Source organism: Bidens hawaiensis, unplaced genomic scaffold, assembly GCF_021521415.1.
Source record: "Bidens hawaiensis isolate Kalapana, Puna unplaced genomic scaffold, B.hawaiensis_p1.1 tig00015188_1, whole genome shotgun sequence".
NCBI classification, from domain to species: domain Eukaryota; kingdom Viridiplantae; phylum Streptophyta; class Magnoliopsida; order Asterales; family Asteraceae; genus Bidens; species Bidens hawaiensis.
The window spans coordinates 406,742-428,176 of NW_027492346.1; the positions used below are offsets into that span (position 1 = coordinate 406,742).

Here is a 21,435-nt window from a genome sequence, read left to right on the forward strand (position 1 = left end):
TGATAAATCAACAAAATATATATATATATATATAGTAGGGTGAGGTTAACATAAGAAATTAAGTGTGTCTAAAAAGTGTAGGAAGTGATCTGGTGCATTGGATTATGTGATCTAATGGTTAAGATTTGTTATAGTGTTTTTTCGAGGTGTGTTTTATTTTTATACATGTTTTATAACACTCTATGGACATAATCGTCCCGTATGTTATATTATATATGGAAACATTATCAATCTATTATTATCATATTTAATCCAAATTTAAAAAACACCAAGATTATCACAATATATATTACAGTGTGTTTTAAATCAAAATAATCAAAATTTAGAAACAACATCAACGTTTAATCTAAATTTAAAACACAACACCAAGAAATAAAACACACTGTTTGAACATTATAACCAACATTAATGAACAAAAACACATTGTACTTGATTCAAATCAGTTACAATTAACCAATATTAATGAACAAAAACACACTTACAAATAACAAAAATCCACAACACCAAAAACTTTCATGAACAACATCATGCACCAAAACACAACAATGTTAATCCAACACAAGTTACTTATAAACCAATAAACAATCTAAAACTCAACAAATATTCATTCAAGACCAAGGTAACTATGGAGTTTTAACCAATAATCATGCTCAAGAAATTAAAATAAATAATTTCAATAACTGAGTTCATATAATTAAAACAATAAATTCAAATAAGAAACAAAGTTTGGATGCGAATTGTTGAACCCAAATGCAAAATTGTTGGTTTCTTATTTATTTCATGCTCTTCTTTTGTGATAAACAACCATAAAATAAAAACAAAAAACCTCATGTTGCCTCCTATGTTGCGTCTAAATCCTAACAAAAAAGCAAGATGAATAATATATTCTTTATTTTTTTATAACCATTTAAAAAATGAAATTTATCACAGATCATATAGCAAAAAATAGGGATGTTAAATTAATTGAGATTTTAATTTCATAATTACAATATTTAATTGTTGACCATCTTACCCCTATGTATTTTATTAAATCTAATGGTGTAGATTTCTTCCTACGCTTCTTAGGAAATATTGACTTTTTATTATAACATTACTCTCTCTCTCTCTCTATATATATATATGCCCTTGACTTCATAAAATACTTAATATACGCAGCTTGGCACGTGTTTTGACGTCACAAATCTAAATATGAAGTAGCAGATTTGAATCCATACTAGCAAAACATATATTTTTGGAGCAGCGGGTTTCGATCTGGCACAACAAATACATAGGGTCTGTCTGGTTTGAGTAATGAAATGAGTATGGGAATAGAATGAACGTGGTAATGAAATGGACAAAGAAATAAAATAGATCATTACATTCCATTGTCATATTTGGTTATCATGTATAAATGAAATGATTCTTCATTTTATTATTATAATTAGTAAATATTAGTATTGTTAATATTATTATTATTATTATTATTTACTAATTGCTATTATTAGTAGAAAATAATAATAATTAATAATAATATGAATATTCATAATAACTAGTTTTTAAAACCCGCACGTTACAAAAAGATTTTTTAATCAAATAAAATAACTGTAAAAACATTGAATCACGCATGCGCGTTGTGAAACGTTAACTCACCAAATTTAAATTTATAATTGAAAACTTTCATTTCCTTTAAATTATTTAAAAACTTAAAATATTTATGTGAGGAAATATAAAAAAAAATGTAGATTCTAACTGGTCCCAGGCTAATTTGGTAAAAAGAGAAAAAAAAAATGATAAATTTAGTTTAGTCAAAAGACAGGTGATTATCCTTGTATTAATCATGTGAGATTCTACAAATTAATTCAAAAACAAAAATAGGCACGCTAAAGCAAAGTAGCTAATTTACCTTTTTCCCTCCATTAAGGTAGATTCCTCTGGTGAAAAGCATTTTATGTACCTTAACAGATCTGTATTTCAGAGAAGATACCATATCCTTAAGTCCGTCTTCATATGTAATTGACGACTTTTGAAATGCAAGTGCAATCTCAAGCTTTTCTATGACATGTGCCATCGTTGGCCGTTCTTCAGGAGATCTTCGCAAGCACTGAAATGCAACGTCTGAAAATATATCCAAAGAAGACGAATTCATTGGTGGCATCCGACCTTGAAAGACAATCTCATGTAACTTCTTCTGGTTGTAAGCTATATTCCATGTACGCACCAAAATGTTTAACTGGCCATTGATATAATTAAAGCATAATCTACCACATAAGACTTCCATTAAGACAACTCCAAAAGAGTATACGTCTGATTCTTTCGTTAACATGCTTGTTTCTATATATTGTGGATCACAGTAGCCAGGGGTCCCTACAACGTGTTAGGTATTACGTGTACGCGGCTGACCCGAAAGGAATCGGATAGGGCGACAGAAATCAATACAATACAACGGCTCGGGCCTTAAGAACTTAACGGTATTTCTAATTGATTTCTAAAACGAATAATAATACGTGCAGCGGAAACAACGAGAAGTAAACTGAACAAAAATTAATAACCCCAAATAAACCAAAAAACACAAACCTGAAACAAACTGATCGACGGCTTCTGTTTGTATTAACTAATCGGTTCCTCAGTTAATGGGTGGTTGACTTTTGCAATACACTTTTGCAAAATCAATTAACAAATGGTGGCAATGGATCTTTGTTGCAAACACTTATCCCAACTCCACTATATATAATAATGATGGCAGTTGAATTCTCTTGCAACACAAAAACACAAGAACCAATAGAATCTCTTTGGTTACTGTGGTATAAATCACGAATAAGATAATTGGCGGCGGCTATAGGTTTCTCACAAACACATACGATTTAAGCAAACAATAATAATAAATCGTAAAGCAGTAAATATGACACGAGATTTACGTGGTTCGGTCACGATGTGTAACCTACGTCCACGGGCAACGAACAGGGTCTCTTCTTTTATTGAGGTGCTCAAGAAATTACAAGATACAACATTGTTTATATAGGGAGGCTAACTAGGGTTTATTTCTTTCTCCATAAGTTACAAGAAATAATATAAAACGGGCCACTAAAGTTGAGTGGGTGGCCAACCCATTCAACCCTTCTAGTCTTCAACTGCCCAACCCAAGACGGGCCGGGGCTACACCCGTATTAAACCCAACAATCTCCCACTTGGAGCCTCGGAACGTCTTCACTTGCTCCACCTGTAAACACACCCGTACCTGTAATCTTTTGTCTTCAATATAAACCATGTCTTCTACCTGTTCGTCGCCACATCCTCAACGCTATTCCTGGAGACCAACTGAAGCTACACATAGCTTCAGTTTGTCCAAGGTCACAACCTTGGTAAACATATCCGCCGGATTCCTGTCTCCCCTAATGTTGTTCAACCGAATAGTCCCATCACTGACTAAACCCCGAATGTAATGATAACGCATATGAATGTGCTTTGTTTTACCATGATACACAGGATTCTTGGCTAATTTCACAGCACTTTCATTATCGCAGCACAATGGATAATCTGTTTGTTCCCTGCCTAACTCCTCTAAGAAAGTCCTCAACCAAACAAGCTCTTTACTCGCTTCAGCAGCTGCCATATACTCAGCTTCTGTGGTTGAGAGTGCCACACTCTTTTGCAGTCTAGACTTCCAACAGATTGCAGTATCCCCCATAGTGAACACATATCCCGTAGTACTCTTATAAGTCTCCTTACATCCGCCCAAGTCAGCATCTGAAAACCCTTTAAGAATTGCATTCTTGCCTTTAAAGCATAACGCCATCTTTGAAGTTCCCTTTAGGTACCTAAGCAGCCACTTCACTGCTTCCCAATGTGCTTTCCCTGGATTTGACATGAACCTGCTAATAACTCCCACTGCGTGAGCGATATCAGGTCTCGTGCATACCATTGCATACATAAGACTACCCACTGCAGATGCATAAGGAATCTTTGCCATCTCTGCCTTTTCTCCATCAGTACTAGGAGACTGATCCTTAGAAAGTTTAATATGACTACCCATAGGTGTACTTCGAGTAGCGGTTTTCTCATCGCTCATGTTAAACTTCTCTAAAATCTTCCATATGTATTTCTCCTGAGATAAAGTTAGAGAACTGTCCTTCTTGTTTCTGGTGATGCTCATGCCAAGAATTTGCTTGGCTGGACCTAAATCTTTCATTTCAAATTCTTCAGACATCTGTCGCTTCAACTTATTAATCTCTGACATGTCTGAACCGGCAATCAACATATCATCTACATACAACAGTAGAATGATATAAGAACTGGCGAATTTCTTGAGATAACAACAGTGGTCCATCTCACATCTTTTGTATCCATTCCTGCCCATAAAATCATCAAACTTGATATACCACTGCCTGGGCGCCTGCTTCAACCCATAAAGACTCTTCTTTAACTTGCACACCATGCTTTCTTTACCAACTGTTTGAAACCCCTCTGGCTGTGCCATGTAGATATCCTCCTCAAGGTCACCATGCAGAAAAGCTGTCTTCACATCCAACTGCTCCAGATGTAAGTTTTCTGCAGCCACAATACTAAGCACCAGTCTGATTGTAGTCATTTTTACCACAGGGGGAAATATCTCATTATAATCAACCCCATGCTTTTGTTGGAACCCTTTCACTACCAATCGTGCTTTGTATCTCTTTGTATCATCACTTTCATCCTTGATCCTGAATACCCATCGGTTCTGAAGAGCTTTCTTCCCGGCCGGAAGCTTTGTAAGAACCCAAGTCTTGTTCTTGTTAAGTGAATCCATCTCTTCTCTCATCGCTTTCTCCCACTGAGACGAGTCTTTCAAGCTCATTACTTCAGAGTAACACTGTGGTTCACCATTCTCTGTCAGTAGAAGGTAATTAACAGAAGGAGAATATCTCTTAGGAGGTCTAATGGTTCTGGAATACCTCCTAACCTCTAGCTGAGGTGTAATCATTTCTTGTTCTAGTGGAGACTGTTCAGTATTAGGCTCTGAACTCCCACTGTCAGAGAAATCCTCAAATTCATCTGCATTTTCTTCCAAAACCTCTTCTGATGTTTCTGAGCTCTGACTATCAACCTTCTCACTTGAATCTTCAAACTCTACATGTTCTTTATCAACTTCTTGTGTGAATGACTTTCTATCTTTGTAAAGTCTTGCTTCATTAAAAACCGGATCACGAGCCCGACATACCTTTCTGGCCTCTGGATCCCAAAGCCTATAGCCCATCTTTGCGTCTCCATAGCCTATAAAAGTACACTTCTTCGCCTTAGGGTCAAGCTTGTCCCTCTCAGTATCTTTTATCCCAATGTAAGCATCACAACCGAACATTTTAAGATGTTTGAATTTAACCTCTTTTCCACTCCATACTTCCTCTGGAAGTCTGAATCCAAGAGGAACTGACGGTCCTCTATTTATAAGATATGCAGCAGTGTTGACTGCATCTGCCCAGAAAGTCTTTGGAAGCCCTGCATTTAACCTCATTGCCCTAGCTCTTTCATTCAGTGTCCTATTAATTCTTTCGGCTACTCCATTCTGCTGTGGCGTACCGGGAACGGTATTAATCATCTTTATACCCCTCTCAGCACAGTAATTAACGAATTCCTTGCTGATGTACTCCCCACCATTGTCAGACTTTAAACACTTCACTTTCAGATTCGTTTCCATCTCCACGGCTGCCCTCCATTTCTTAAAAATCTCAAATACCTCGAACTTGTTTTTGAGAAAATAGACCCATAGCTTCCGTGTAGCGTCATCAATGAAAGTAACGTAGTAGTTTGAGCCTCCTAATGATGATACTGGTGTTGGTCCATACACATCAGTATGAACGAGCTCAAGTTTCATTGCTTTAAGTGTTTTTCCTGATTTTATGAAGGTGACCCGTTTCTTCTTGCCAGGCACACAAGGTTCACAGAACCCTGTATCAAGTTCCACCTTTTTCAAATAAGGGAATTTTCCTTTCTCTGCCAGTATCTTCAAACCTTTCTCACTCATGTGGCGGAGTCGTTGATGCCACAAACATGATGGACTCGGTCCACTAGCCACTGAATTCACCTCTCCTGCTGAGATTTTTGCCATGTACAACGTACCCTTTTTCTTCCCACGAGCAATTTACCAAGTTACCTTTTTATGACCTTCCATTGCCCTCCTCCGAAAGTAACACTATAACCTTCAACATCAAGCTGCCCAATAGAAATCAGCATCTTCCTTAACCCAGGAATTATTCTGACATCTTTCAGAGTCCATGTAGTTCCTAAAGAAGTCTTCAAGTCGATATCCCCCATCCCGGTAATATCTAGAGCCTCATTATTCGCCAAACGGACTTTACCAAAGTTTCCTGTTCTAACATTCATTAGGCTCTTTGTGCTAAACGTGGCATGGAAAGACGCACCAGATGTAACACCCCGACCAAAGGCGGATTATACATCGGGGCGCCACATATTGTTTCATTACTCGTGACACTATTGGGTGTCAATATTTAATAAATACATTCATTCGCGCACACGCAAAGTAGACAGAAGATAACATAAAACAACAATAATCAATATATTATAAGGCAGAATATTCGAACAACAATAACTTGTCTTGATACATTTTAATCTAGGTCCAAAAGTAAAAACGTCCTACGTGTCCACAAGCTCCAAATGTAGCTACAGCAAACCTGAACATGTGTTAAAATAAAACGTCAAACACTTGCGTGTTGGTGAGAAATCAAGTTTAATACAATACATAGATAACAATAAATCTGCGTGCAACATGTGTATGTCTGGTGTTTAACAAAGGTGCAATCAGATTGTAATCAAGCCTAAATAGATCATAGCTCATAGTTCATAGTTCAATCCGTGCTCCCAATTGAGCACAAAAACGAGAAAACATCTGTGCAAGTGTAAACAAAGAAAACCGTAAACGATAGGTCTCCCGTGTTCATCTAATGGATCCATGAAAACTTCGGAATAGGCCGAACAAAGCGGTTAATGATACACACATACAAATAAACAGCCAAGTAAACGTCCTCAACACATGGGATACTGCGCGACTAAAGTTCATAAACAAGTTTAAGACTCTAAGTTTGTACGAACACATGAACATCCCAAAACATTAAAAATAAAAAGGGATTAGGTACGAGATTACTCACTTGATAAAGATGCGATGATAGATAAAGCAAGAACCAACTTTAAACAAGCACAAGTTAACCTATAAACAAGATTATTGTTTTAATGATTTGTTTTAAGTCTTGATTATAAGTTAGCATAATTAAATTATTATATATATATATTACCGGAAAAGCAGGGCAGAACAGGGAGGAAGACGGAGGCAAGAGAGGAGGGAGGCGGCTGAAGAACAAGGAAAATAGGAGAGAGTAAGTGTTTGTGTGTGAAGTGTTAAGAAAATAGTACTATATATAGGCAAACCCTAGGGGACACAAACCCTAGAAAAGATCTCCAAAAGTAAAAGAAAAGATATCAACAGTAAAAAGTTCTGAAAAGTAAAGATATCAAAAGATATGGTAGCAGGGAAAAAGAGAAAAAGGCTGACAGGATTCAGAAAAAGGCATGGGAGAGGACAGATAAAGTTACTGGTCAAGCATGGCAAAAGCAGATTCTCAAAAGATTGTCAGTCACTTTATCTGTCAACCAATGGGGTTGGTGCGCATGCTGCGCCGAAAGTAACTTTTCAGACAAAGCAGATTAGGTCAACAGCACAAAAGATAAGACAACACAAAAGCAAACGGCTAGATTAAACAGAAGAAAACTCAAAAGGGTTTAGCGCGAGAAGGCTAAGGCGCGCCGCGGGAAGAATCACATTTCTTAGCGCGCCGCGGGAAGAATCACATTTCTTAGCGCGCCGCGGGAGGAACTAAAATTCCTAGCGCGCCGCGGGAAGAACTATAATTCTTCGCGCGCCGAGGGATGAACTACGATTCTTAGCGTGCTGCGAGAACTACAAATCCTTAGCGCGTCGCGAGAAGAACTACCGTTCTTAGCGCGCTGCGAGAAGAATTACAATTCTTAGCGCGCTGCGAGAAGAGTTCGTCTCGCGAATCGCTGTACAGGTGGTCTTCACGCAGGATTCCTTGTAAGGGAGTCTGGCGCGTGGAGCTGCACAGACAACCTTAGGCGGGAAGGAACAAAGGACAAGCAAAGAGTTAGAAGAAAAAGAGGGAATCAAGGCGTAAGGGCGGGACGGCGACAAGAGGGAGAAGAAGGCGGAAAGAGAGAAGAGGGACGGGACGGCGGAAAGGAGAGAGAAAGAGGCGGGAAGGAAAAGTATATTATTATTAATAAAAGTAAAATATAAGTATAAATAAATATTAAATCATAAAAGAAAGAGATCGGATCGGAGAAACGGGTACCTGGGTCGGGTCGGATTGGGTCAGATGTCACAGTCTCCCCTACTTTAAGAAATTTCGTCCCGAAATTTATCTCGAAGTAGGTTGCGCAGAGAACAGGTGCGGGTACTTGATCTTCATTTGATCTTCCCTTTCCCATGTAAACTCGGCTCCGCGCTTGGACTCCCAGCGAACTTTCACGATAGGGATACGACTGCGCTTGGTTTGCTTAACCTCGCGATCCATAATCTCAACAGGCTTCTCAACGAAATGCATAGTTTCATCAACTTGAACTTCATCAAGTGGAATGTGAAGGTTCTCGTCAGCTAAACACTTCTTGAGATTGGATACATGGAACGTTGGATGCACATTACTGAGCGCGGGCGGCAGGTCAAGTCTGTAGGCAACTTTTCCCACACGCGCGAGAATCTTGAATGGACCAACATAACGAGGAGCAAGCTTACCTTTCTTCCCAAAGCGGACAACACCTTTCCAGGGCGACACTTTGAGGAGAACAAGATCACCAACTTGAAATTCGAGAGGCTTTCGCCTGCGATCTGCGTAACTCTTCTGTCGGCTTCTGGCAGTCAGCAGATGATCACGGATCTTGGCGATTTTATCGGTTGTCTCTTGAACAAGTTCGGGTCCTGTGATCTGAGTTTCACCCACTTCGCTCCAACAAATCGGGGAGCGGCACTTACGACCGTAAAGTGCTTCAAATGGGGCCATACCAATACTGGAATGATAGCTGTTATTATAAGAGAACTCAATCAAAGGCAGGTGTGAATCCCAATTACCTCCAAAATCAAGAACACAAGATCGGAGCATATCCTCAAGAGTTTGAATAGTTCGCTCAGACTGACCGTCAGTCTGAGGATGATATGCCGTACTCATGTCCAAGCGAGTTCCTAACGCAGATTGGAGAGATTTCCAAAAGCGAGATATAAAACGGCCATCGCGATCGGATATGATGCTCAAAGGAGTACCATGGCGGCAGACAATTTCCTTGACATAAAGCTGCGCGAGTTGCTCAACACGGTAGTTTTCACGAATGGGCAGAAAGTGAGCAGACTTAGTCAAACGATCCACTATTACCCAAATGCTATCATGTTTGCTTGCTGTCAAAGGTAACTTGGTAATAAAGTCCATCGCTACACATTCCCATTTCCACGTAGGAATTTCTGGTTGTTCGAGCAAACCAGATGGGCGTTGGTGTTCAGCTTTCACTTTAGAACAAGTCAGACATATAGCTACGAACACAGCAATATCCTTTTTCATACCGGGCCACCAATAAGTAATGCGCAAATCCTTGTACATCTTATCAGCGCCAGGATGAATAGAATACCGAGATTTGTGCGCTTCACTCAGGATATCAGCGCGAAGATTCTCATCAAAGGGAATCCAGATGCGATTGAGATAGCAGAGAATTCCACTCAGATTAGGCACAAAATGCGCTTCCGCGCCACACGCTAACTCGGCGCGAAGGTTACCATTACTGATGGATGCGCGCTGCGCGTCACGAATACGCGATTCAAGGTTGCTTTGAATCGGCGCGAAGTGAAGCTGCGTGCGCGGCAAAATACAGTTAAGCTGGCAGGGTTTTCGGCTTAGCTCATCGGCTACCACATTAGCCTTACCAGGATGATACCGGATCTCACAATCGTAATCGCTGATGAGTTCGTTCCATCGGCGTTGCCTCATGTTAAGTTCCTTTTGATCAAAGATATGCTGAAGGCTTTTATGGTCAGTGTAGAGGATACACTTAGTACCATAAAGGTAGTGTCTCCAGATCTTCAAGGCAAAAACAACTGCACCAAGTTCGAGGTCGTGAGTTGTATAATTCTTTTCATGAACCTTAAGTTGCCTTGATGCGTAAGCGATAACCTTGCCTCGTTGCATAAGAACACAACCGAGACCTTGGTTGGATGCATCGCAATACACGACAAAATCATCATTACCCTCAGGTAGCGCAAGAACAGGAGCTTCACACAACAAACGCTTGAGCGTTAGAAAGGCTTCTTCTTGCTTCGAGCCCCAAATATACGGTTTACCTTTGTGCGTTAGAGCTGTTAAAGGCAAAGCGATCTTCGAGAAGTTCGAAATGAAGCGCCGGTAATAACCAGCTAAGCCCAGAAAGGAACGGATCTCGGTAGGAGAAGATGGCGTAATCCAGTTCTTGATTGCTTCAATTTTGGATGGGTCGACATGGATACCCATCTTGTTTACAACATGACCAAGAAACTGTACTTCATCCGACCAAAATTCACACTTGGAGAGCTTAGCATAAAGCTGCTCGGTTCGAAGCTTTTGCAACACCAACCGAAGATGTTGCTCATGCTCGGCCTTGGTCTTAGAATAAATCAGAACGTCATCGATAAACACAATCACGAATTTATCCAAGAAAGGCCTACACACCCGATTCATTAGATCCATGAAAACGGCGGGTGCGTTGGTTAGACCGAAGGACATGACCAAGAATTCAAAATGGCCATAACGAGTTCGAAAAGCAGTCTTCGGAACATCTTCATCGCGGATGCGCAACTGGTGATAACCAGAGCGGAGATCAATCTTCGAGAAACAAGAGGCACCTTGGAGTTGATCAAAGAGGTCGTCAATACGCGGTAAGGGATACCGGTTTTTAATGGTGAGTTTGTTCAACTCGCGGTAATCAATACACATGCGAAACGATCCATCTTTCTTTTTAACGAACAACACCGGAGCACCCCAGGGCGAAGAGCTAGGGCGAATGAATCCTTTAGCGGTCAACTCTTGAAGTTGACTTGCCAATTCTTGCATCTCAGCGGGCGCAAGACGGTAAGGAGATTTAGCTACGGGGGAAGCACCAGGGACAAGATCAATACGGAACTCGACTTCACGAGCGGGAGGGATACCAGGAAGATCATCAGGAAAAACTTCAGGGAAATCACGCACAACAGGGATATCGCGAAGCTTCTTCTCTTCAGCAGGTTTAACCACATGGGCTAGAAATGCAATACACTTCTTCCGCATGAGCCTTCGGGCTTCGGCGCAAGACATAAGTTTAAGACCACTGGAGGGTTTTTCGCCGTAAATATGAAGATCACCATTTTCTCGAGGTATGCGAATCAATTTCTTGGCGCAAATAACTTCGGCGCGATTCTTCGAGAGCCAGTCCATACCAATGATAACATCAAAGCTTCCAAGAGGCATGGGGATGAGGTCAATCAGAAAATCGTTTTCATTAAGGTTAAGCGTGCAATCTTTAATCACTGAGTTTATTAAAACAGTTTCACCATTAGCCAATTCAACTGAAAAATCTTCTTTTAAATCGTTGCACGGTCGCGCAAGCTTCTGCTCGAAGGCGCGAGAGATAAAACTTCGATCGGCGCCAGTATCAAAAAGTACAGAAGCATAAAATCCGTTAAGCAAAAATGTACCATTAACTACGTCATTATTCGCTTGCGCTTGGTGCGCGGTTATGTTAAAAGCTCGTCCACGCGTCACTTGGTTTGAAATCTGGTTCACCGGATTCGCTTGTGTGATTTGCACTTGTAGTCTCGGGCACGCGTTCCGGAAATGACTGGGATCACCGCAGTTATAGCACGACCTGGGTCGTGGGTTTTGGTATGTTGGTTGTGGATTCTGCGGGTAGACTGGTGGTGTTGGCGCAATTGGGTTGGCGGGAGGGACTCTACAGTATTCGGTTGAGTGACCAATGCGGCCACATCGGTTACATTGTCGACACGGGGTTTGGGTTGGGTGGTGAAGTCTACAGGTTGGGCAAAAGGGTTGATTTCCTGTGTAAGGTTTCTTAGGTGGCGGGGCAGGGAGTGCTGGATTGGTTAAGGCATAGTTCTGGACTACAGGAGGTGTTGGGTAGGCTGACAGAGGGTTAGGCGCGTAAACTGGAGGTTGGTAGGTGGGTTGCTGGACAATGGGCGGGTTGGTAAGCGCATAGGCCTTGCGCCTGCGCTTGAGGTTGTTACGGTTTGAGGGTTCTGGTTTGGTTTCTGTTGGTTCAGGGGCAGTCTTGGTGGGTTTGGTCTTCTCGGCTCCCCGCAGGAACAGGGTTCCTGCTCTGACATGGTTGTCGCTGAGCACAGCGGCCAACTCGATGGCGTCAGAGAGGGTAACTGGGTTTCTGGCCCATACAGAATCTTGAATTTCCATGGGGAGACCCCCAAGGAATTTCTCTATGGCTCGGCGGGAAGGGGTAACAAGGTGAGGGACAAGCAGGCTTAGTTCATGGAAGCGCGTCGCGTACTCGCGCGCTTCACCGCTGTACTGCTTAAGATTCCAAAATTCCTCCTCCAGGCGCTTAACTTCGTTGGGAGGGCAGAATTCTCGCGTAAGAATTTCCTTGAATTCCTCCCATGTCATGCTAGAAGCAGCCTCTGCGCCACGCGCATGAGCTACTCCATTCCACCATGTAAGCGCTCTGGATTCCAGGACACTGGAAGCATATAGGGTTCGTCTGTCTGAGGGGCATTGGGTATGGAGGAAAGTGTTTTCTATTTTCTCAAGCCATTGGAGCATCACGGTGGCTCCTTCAAGACCTGTGAACTTTGGAGGGTTACCCGCGTTAAAGGACTTAATGTTATAACTGGAGGTGTTGGTATTGTTTTGGCTCAAAGCTTGGGCTATTGCGGCGGCCATTTCCTGGGAACGTTGCTGTCTACGCATGCGCGAGGCTTCTCTTCTCTGAAATCGGCGAGATAGCGGAGGCATTCTATAAAAATTTTAATTTTAGTTAATATCTTGGTTTTAGCGCAAAGTTTTAATCTTATAAAGCTTGGTTTCACGGAGTTAGATGCTATCAAAAGTTAAAGTAAGATAAATGACTTTAAATGCAGACTTAATAAAGGTAACAAATTCGAATCAGAAATCGACAATTCATGTATCATCATGACTTTCCGAATTCCCAATTTAAAATATACGAGTAAACGAGTATTGGAGATTGACGATTCATGTATCACCATGACTTTCCAATCTTCAATATAAAATATACAAGAAAATGAGTATTGGAGGTTGACAATTCATGTATCACCATGACTTTTCAAGTCTCCAACCTCAGAACATAATCGTAAATGGAAATTGAAAATCAACTATTCATGTATCACCATGACTTTTCGGATTTTCAAATCCCACAAACGAATATGTAAGTAAAATCAATAAAAATCGAAATTCAACAAAAATCGAAATATCGCGAAATAAAACATAAAATCATATACTGCGCAAGCGCGAGCATATTCATAAATAACGAGTAATTAACAATAAGCGCGCAAACATGAGATTTCTCTCATGCGCGAGAAGGGACTCTTAGGTATTCTAGGCCGTTACGTCTAACCACCTATCCTAAAGTCAACGAGCTCTGATACCAATCTGTAACACCCCGACCAAAGGCGGATTATACATCGGGGCGCCACATATTGTTTCATTACTCGTGACACTATTGGGTGTCAATATTTAATAAATACATTCATTCGCGCACACGCAAAGTAGACAGAAGATAACATAAAACAACAATAATCAATATATTATAAGGCAGAATATTCGAACAACAATAACTTGTCTTGATACATTTTAATCTAGGTCCAAAAGTAAAAACGTCCTACGTGTCCACAAGCTCCAAATGTAGCTACAGCAAACCTGAACATGTGTTAAAATAAAACGTCAAACACTTGCGTGTTGGTGAGAAATCAAGTTTAATACAATACATAGATAACAATAAATCTGCGCGCAACATGTGTATGTCTGGTGTTTAACAAGGGTGCAATCAGATTGTGATCAAGCCTAAATAGATCATAGCTCATAGTTCATAGTTCAATCCGTGCTCCCAATTGAGCACAAAAACGAGAAAACATCTGTGCAAGTGTAAACAAAGAAAACCGTAAACGATAGGTCTCCCGTGTTCATCTAATGGATCCATGAAAACTTCGGAATAGGCCGAACAAAGCGGTTAATGATACACACATACAAATAAACAGCCAAGTAAACGTCCTCAACACATGGGATACTGCGCGACTAAAGTTCATAAACAAGTTTAAGACTCTAAGTTTGTACGAACACATGAACATCCCAAAACATTAAAAATAAAAAGGGATTAGGTACGAGATTACTCACTTGATAAAGATGCGATGATAGATAAAGCAAGAACCAACTTTAAACAAGCACAAGTTAACCTATAAACAAGATTATTGTTTTAATGATTTGTTTTAAGTCTTGATTATAAGTTAGCATAATTAAATTATTATATATATATATTACCGGAAAAGCAGGGCAGAACAGGGAGGAAGACGGAGGCAAGAGAGGAGGGAGGCGGCTGAAGAACAAGGAAAATAGGAGAGAGTAAGTGTTTGTGTGTGAAGTGTTAAGAAAATAGTACTATATATAGGCAAACCCTAGGGGACACAAACCCTAGAAAAGATCTCCAAAAGTAAAAGAAAAGATATCAACAGTAAAAAGTTCTGAAAAGTAAAGATATCAAAAGATATGGTAGCAGGGAAAAAGAGAAAAAGGCTGACAGGATTCAGAAAAAGGCATGGGAGAGGACAGATAAAGTTACTGGTCAAGCATGGCAAAAGCAGATTCTCAAAAGATTGTCAGTCACTTTATCTGTCAACCAATGGGGTTGGTGCGCATGCTGCGCCGAAAGTAACTTTTCAGACAAAGCAGATTAGGTCAACAGCACAAAAGATAAGACAACACAAAAGCAAACGGCTAGATTAAACAGAAGAAAACTCAAAAGGGTTTAGCGCGAGAAGGCTAAGGCGCGCCGCGGGAAGAATCACATTTCTTAGCGCGCCGCGGGAAGAATCACATTTCTTAGCGCGCCGCGGGAGGAACTAAAATTCCTAGCGCGCCGCGGGAAGAACTATAATTCTTCGCGCGCCGAGGGATGAACTACGATTCTTAGCGTGCTGCGAGAACTACAAATCCTTAGCGCGTCGCGGGAAGAACTACCGTTCTTAGCGCGCTGTGAGAAGAATTACAATTCTTAGCGCGCTGCGAGAAGAGTTCGTCTCGCGAATCGCTGTACAGGTGGTCTTCACGCAGGATTCCTTGTAAGGGAGTCTGGCGCGTGGAGCTGCACAGACAACCTTAGGCGGGAAGGAACAAAGGACAAGCAAAGAGTTAGAAGAAAAAGAGGGAATCAAGGCGTAAGGGCGGGACGGCGACAAGAGGGAGAAGAAGGCGGAAAGAGAGAAGAGGGACGGGACGGCGGAAAGGAGAGAGAAAGAGGCGGGAAGGAAAAGTATATTATTATTAATAAAAGTAAAATATAAGTATAAATAAATATTAAATCATAAAAGAAAGAGATCGGATCGGAGAAACGGGTACCTGGGTCGGGTCGGATTGGGTCAGATGTCACACCAGAGTCCATGATCCAAGACTCAACTGTGTTCTCAACACAACAGACTAGGGCTTCATCATCTGAAACTTCATTTGTAGCAGCATTTACTTCCGAAGTAAATTTTACTTCCTTTTTCTGTTGAGGTGCTGGAGGGTTGGTACATTGACTTCTGAAATGCCCATTCTCCTGGCAATTCCAGCAGGTAATATCTTTTCTTGGTCTAGACTTGCTTCTTTTCCTAGATTTTGATCTACCCCTGTTGCCTCCTCTGTTCTTGCTTCTCCCTCTACCTTCAGCACTTAGCAAAGTGCTTGATGATTCTCCATTATTCCTCATTCTAGAATCTTCATTCAAAATCAGGTCACGAACTTTGTTGAAAGTCAAGGCATCCGAACCAACTGAACTGGTGACTGCAGTGATTGTTCCTGACCAGCTGTCAGGTAATGAAGACAAAAGTAGGCAAGCTTGCAATTCATCATCAATCTTGAACTTCACCGATGATAAACGTCTCAGGTGAGAATTGAAGGTGTATATGTGTTCGGTAACAGAACCTCCCTCTTTCATGCGTGTGTTTACCAACTCCCGGATTAGGAACACCTTATTTGCAGATGATGGCTTCTCATACATGTTTGACAACGCCTCCATGATTCCACGCGCTGTGGTTTCGTCTAAGATGTTGTACGCCACGTTCATAGACAAGGCAAGCCTAATTGTTGACTTCGCCTTCTTGTCAATAGCTTTCCACTCATCTGTAATCTTTTCTGGCGGTTCCTCCAAAGCCACATCTAGATCTTTCTGTATTAGCAAATCCGTGATTTGCATCTTCCACCATCCAAAGTTTTGTCCATCGAACTTCTCGATTTTCGTTTTACCCTCATCAGCCATAATACCGGAGATCAAAGAGTGAGAGCCAACACTGGCTCTGATACCACTTGTTAGGTATTACGTGTACGCGGCTGACCCGAAAGGAATCGGATAGGGCGACAGAAATCAATACAATACAACGGCTCGGGCCTTAAGAACTTAACGGTATTTCTAATTGATTTCTAAAACGAATAATAATACGTGCAGCGGAAACAACGAGAAGTAAACTGAACAAAAATTAATAACCCCAAATAAACCAAAAAACACAAACCTGAAACAAACTGATCGACGGCTTCTGTTTGTATTAACTAATCGGTTCCTCAGTTAATGGGTGGTTGACTTTTGCAATACACTTTTGCAAAATCAATTAACAAACGGTGGCAATGGATCTTTGTTGCAAACACTTATCCCAACTCCACTATATATAATAATGATGGCAGTTGAATTCTCTTGCAACACAAAAAACACAAGAACCAATAGAATCTCTTTGTTTACTGTGGTATAAATCACGAATAAGATAATTGGCGGCGGCTATAGGTTTCTCACAAACACATACGATTTAAGCAAGCAATAATAATAAATCGTAAAGCAGTAAATATGACACGAGATTTACGTGGTTCGGTCACGATGTGTAACCTACGTCCACGGGCAACGAACAGGGTCTCTTCTTTTATTGAGGTGCTCAAGAAATTACAAGATACAACATTGTTTATATAGGGAGGCTAACTAGGGTTTATTTCTTTCTCCATAAGTTACAAGAAATAATATAAAACGGGCCACTAAAGTTGAGTGGGTGGCCAACCCATTCAACCCTTCTAGTCTTCAACTGCCCAACCCAAGACGGGCCGGGGCTACACCCGTATTAAACCCAACACAACGTTGGTGATAAGAAATGAGTGCCGCTGATTAGCAGGACCTGTTTTTGACAATTCCATACCAGCAACTTTACCATTCCAATTGTCATCCAAGAGGATGTTGGAACTTTTTACATCTCGGTGAATAACTCTTTGCATTGTACCCCTGTCATCATGAAGGAAGCTTAGCCCTCTAGCAGCATCAAGGCATATCTTGATACATTGTCTCCATGTAAGATGAGTGGAACTTAAATGACGATCAAGGCTTCCATTAGATGCATACTCATACACAACTATTTTCTCACCAACCTCGTCACAAAATCCTAGTAGGGTGATGAGATTTTTGTGCTTGTAACCGGAAAGCATTAGAATCCCCTTCCAGAATTCAGGGTCTCCCATACCATGCCTGCGATCTAGACGCTTAAAAGCACCCATGCTTTTCCCCATAGAGTGAGAAACTTCTCCTCGGTACACCCTCCCAAATCCACCTGTTCCGATAACTTTGTCATCCGCAAAGTTATTAGTAGCTGATATTATATCTTCGAGTCTGATTTTAAGATGTTCAAAATCCTTCAAGAAGAGAGCCATTGTTTGTGGATCAAATAATAATGATCGAGAAAATTTAATTTAAATAAGGTGTCCAAACTTCCAATCAACAGGGAGTTCCTAAGATGGAAAAGAACCAACACAAATCGGTGTTAATTTGTATTCGGTCTAATGAAAGGAATTGAAAGATTGGTTGGGTATAGAGAAGAAAAAAAGCACTTGCCTACATAAAAGATGTGCTTAATTAGACTAGTTGAATAACATCATATATATGCTTAGAGAAGGCAGTAATTAGGAACATTTTACATCACTAACCTTGCTAAATACAATTTTTTTTCTAATTAAAAACACAGTTAAGCTAACTTCAAAATTAACTTAGTTAAAGAACCCAAAACGCATAGATCGGATAAGATGCTCAATGTCAACCCACTCCATATCAGTGTGTGTGTTTTGGGCCACATGATTCTATAAAAGATGTTTAACTCCATATATAAGTAATAGGGTTTGAATTAAATACAAATTGAATTAACGTGCTAATTGTGATAATCAAGTAGTGTAATTATATATACAACATAGTGTAATTACACTACTTGATTAATCACAGTTAGCGCGCTAATTTAATTTGTACGTTAGCTTTCCTTAAAGTAATAACCTTTTATAGCCTAAATAATTATCAAGTCTCTTTTATTGACCCAAGACATTAAGTTCTGGCTCTTTTAACCGAAGCAATCTGATGTGAAGAACTTGTACTTACCTGATGAAGTTGGAAAGCTAAACTCTATGTGTGCCAGCCTAGGTGTGCTGATCATATGACTGCATACAAAGGGAAGTTTGAGACCAGCAATTAACTAGGAACGATGGTTACTTAAACAAGGTATACAAAGCAATCCTAATTTAATTACCTGTAACGTTATTCCCAAAGTCAACTAGATCTGTGTGAGTCAGCCTAGATCGATGCAGTATAGTTAGATCAGCAAATTCAATACTTTTTTTCAAGTGTTGCAAAGTTTGATCGAGATCAAACTTCAAACTTCAATTGAAAACAAAACTGTTTACCTCGATTAACACAACAGTCTCGATTTTGAAGATCAGATGTGTGGTAGGTAGGAGTAGAGGTATATACTCAAATAGTCCCAACAGTTATTAGTTTTTATTATTATAAATTACAAAAAAAAAATAGTCTTTTAAAAGGTATTTTCGTCATTTTTTCGCAACTTAACAGAAAACTTAGCAGAAGTTAACCTTAGTACCCAAACGCGTTACACAACTGAAACCGCAAACTTATTACTTTGTTGTTTTCGCTTAATACTCTGACTTGTTACTTGACCCAGACCATGGGGACCGTTTGTGTAATTAACTACAATAATTATCATGATGATAAAAGGTGGACTTGGACAGGGCCGTTGACTTTTGATATTAATCTCTACTCAGAAACAACATCTTGACATAACAGCAGCTCTTTCCTTATATCTAAATCTGCAATTATGTCTTCCGATACATTAAAGATTCCTCTTCAAGAAATATATTCGGCAACTAACCAATTTTCTGAAGAAAACAAAATAGGAGAGGGTGGATTTGGCCTGGTGTACATAGGCCAATCAAAACACCATGGCAAGCTCGCCATAAAGCGGTTAAATCGCGTGCACGGACAAGGAGACCATGAATATGGGATGGAGGTTACACTGCTTTCAAAATATAAACATAAAAACCTTGTTTCTCTTATCGGGTTTTGTGGAGAAGATGGGGAGAAGATCCTGGTTTACAAATATGAAGCACATCAGAGTCTTGACAAGATTTTGCATAGAAAAGATTTATCCTGGATGCGTCGTCTTCAAATTTGCCTGGGCGCTGCCCGGGGGTTGAGGTACCTTCATACTGATTCAGGATTAGGACACGGAGTCATCCATCGCGACATTAAGAGTTCAAACATCCTCTTGGATGAGAACTGGAATGCCAAAATTTCAGATTTTGGATTGTCTAAAATAGCTCTTACAAATTCGGCAGACTCGGTTGTTTTCACTACTCCTTGTGGCACTCGCGGATATGTTGATCCACAAATTATATATGGTGGTATTACACAAAAATCAGATGTTTATTCTTTCGGCGTTGTATTGTATGAAGTTTTGTTTGGAAAGCTTGTAGCTATTCCGGGATATCTTGGTGATCGTCGTTTTACTATCAAAATGGCCAAAAAGCATTTCGAAGAGAAAACATTGCATATGATGATTGATTCTGATCTAGGAGCTGAAATGAACTCTGATTCCTTGAGTACGTTTTCATCCATTGCCTATCAATGCTTGAAGAAACGCACTGAAGATCGTCCTACAATGAGCCTGGTCGTGGAAGCACTTGAGAAGGCTTTGGGCTATCAACAAGTAAGCTTTTGTTACACATTTAATTTTTCAATTATTAATGCTTACAGAAACACCAAACCCCCTATTCATGATTCCTGAAGTCTTGTTTTTTGGTAGGCATCATTTGTATTTTTGTATGATGTATACATTAGTACTGTTGGAGTCGAAACGGCACACATTGTTGATTGTCTGTATGATGATCTTAAAAAAGAAGGATTTTCCACTTACAAGGACGACATCAAAAGTCCCCATAACAACTCAGAACTCATATCTGTCATCAAACAATCAAGGTATATTATCATTATTTTCTCCAAGAACTTTGGTGCTGATTATTGGAACTTGGATGAAGTTGCAGAGATTATTGAGTGCGCGAAAGAAAAAAGAAATTTTGTAACATCTGTATTTTGGGACGTGAGCCCTTCTGATGTGAGGGAACAAGAAGCGCATTTTGGCAAAGCCATTTCTAAATATGATACACACCCGAGGGTGGGAGTATGGAGAAATGCTCTGGTTGAAGCAACCAATGTGCCCAACATTATATATTCGGATGATAGGTAACTTCTTGCTCTTTGTTCCAAAAGTTTTATTATGAACCATAAAACTTGTTCTAAAGATTTAATTTACTTGTTTTCAAGTCTCAAAATTATGGTTCCTAGAGAATTTTAGGTTTAATCTGTAGCATCATGAAAAGGTTGAATTAATTAGTGTCAATATGCACTTTGAGCATTTGAAAATGCAAATCATCCTTTATTAACTGATATGCAGGCCATGTGAAGCTCTTGCCAAAAAGGTCGTGGAAAGAATTAGCTCCCAAAGGAGTCAAGTAACGAGGGAAAAGGTTAATTTAGAAAACGTGTGATCTATGGCGGTTTAATGCGAATAGTATAGTATTCAAGTGTGAATATTTTTTTATTCTTTGTACCTATGTATGTTATTGATGATCAAAACAAATTACTGAAAAAGGGTTTACACTTTATCATTGTAATGAACTAATTATTCAATCTAATTCCAAACTGTGTTGCCATTTTATTAAATCACGTGACTAATTTAAACTCGTCAATCTTTGACGTCATAGCAAAATACAGAAAAAATGTTTTGGTCATTTGCTGTCACAGGGGTAATATGGTCCCCTCTAAGTTTAGTAAAAATTTGGTTTGAAGTCGCATCAGAGATGT

The 21,435-nt window shown here is 40.1% G+C and overlaps 1 protein-coding gene and 1 pseudogene across 1 annotated transcript; one reads left to right on the forward strand and one right to left on the reverse strand.

Annotated features, from left to right (window-relative positions):
* Nucleotides 1-17,357: 17,357 nt before the first annotated feature.
* On the reverse strand, nucleotides 17,358-17,948 carry LOC143548498 (receptor-like protein kinase HERK 1 pseudogene; annotated as a pseudogene).
* A 1,433-nt stretch (nucleotides 17,949-19,381) lies between these two features.
* LOC143548499 (putative serine/threonine-protein kinase PBL28) lies at nucleotides 19,382-21,119 on the forward strand. Its single transcript, XM_077039647.1, has 3 exons — nucleotides 19,382-20,281; nucleotides 20,378-20,814; nucleotides 21,026-21,119. The coding sequence occupies exons 1-3, from the start codon at nucleotides 19,391-19,393 to the stop codon at nucleotides 21,117-21,119; spliced, it is 1,422 nt and encodes a 473-aa protein (XP_076895762.1). The 5' UTR covers nucleotides 19,382-19,390.
* Nucleotides 21,120-21,435: the final 316 nt, after the last annotated feature.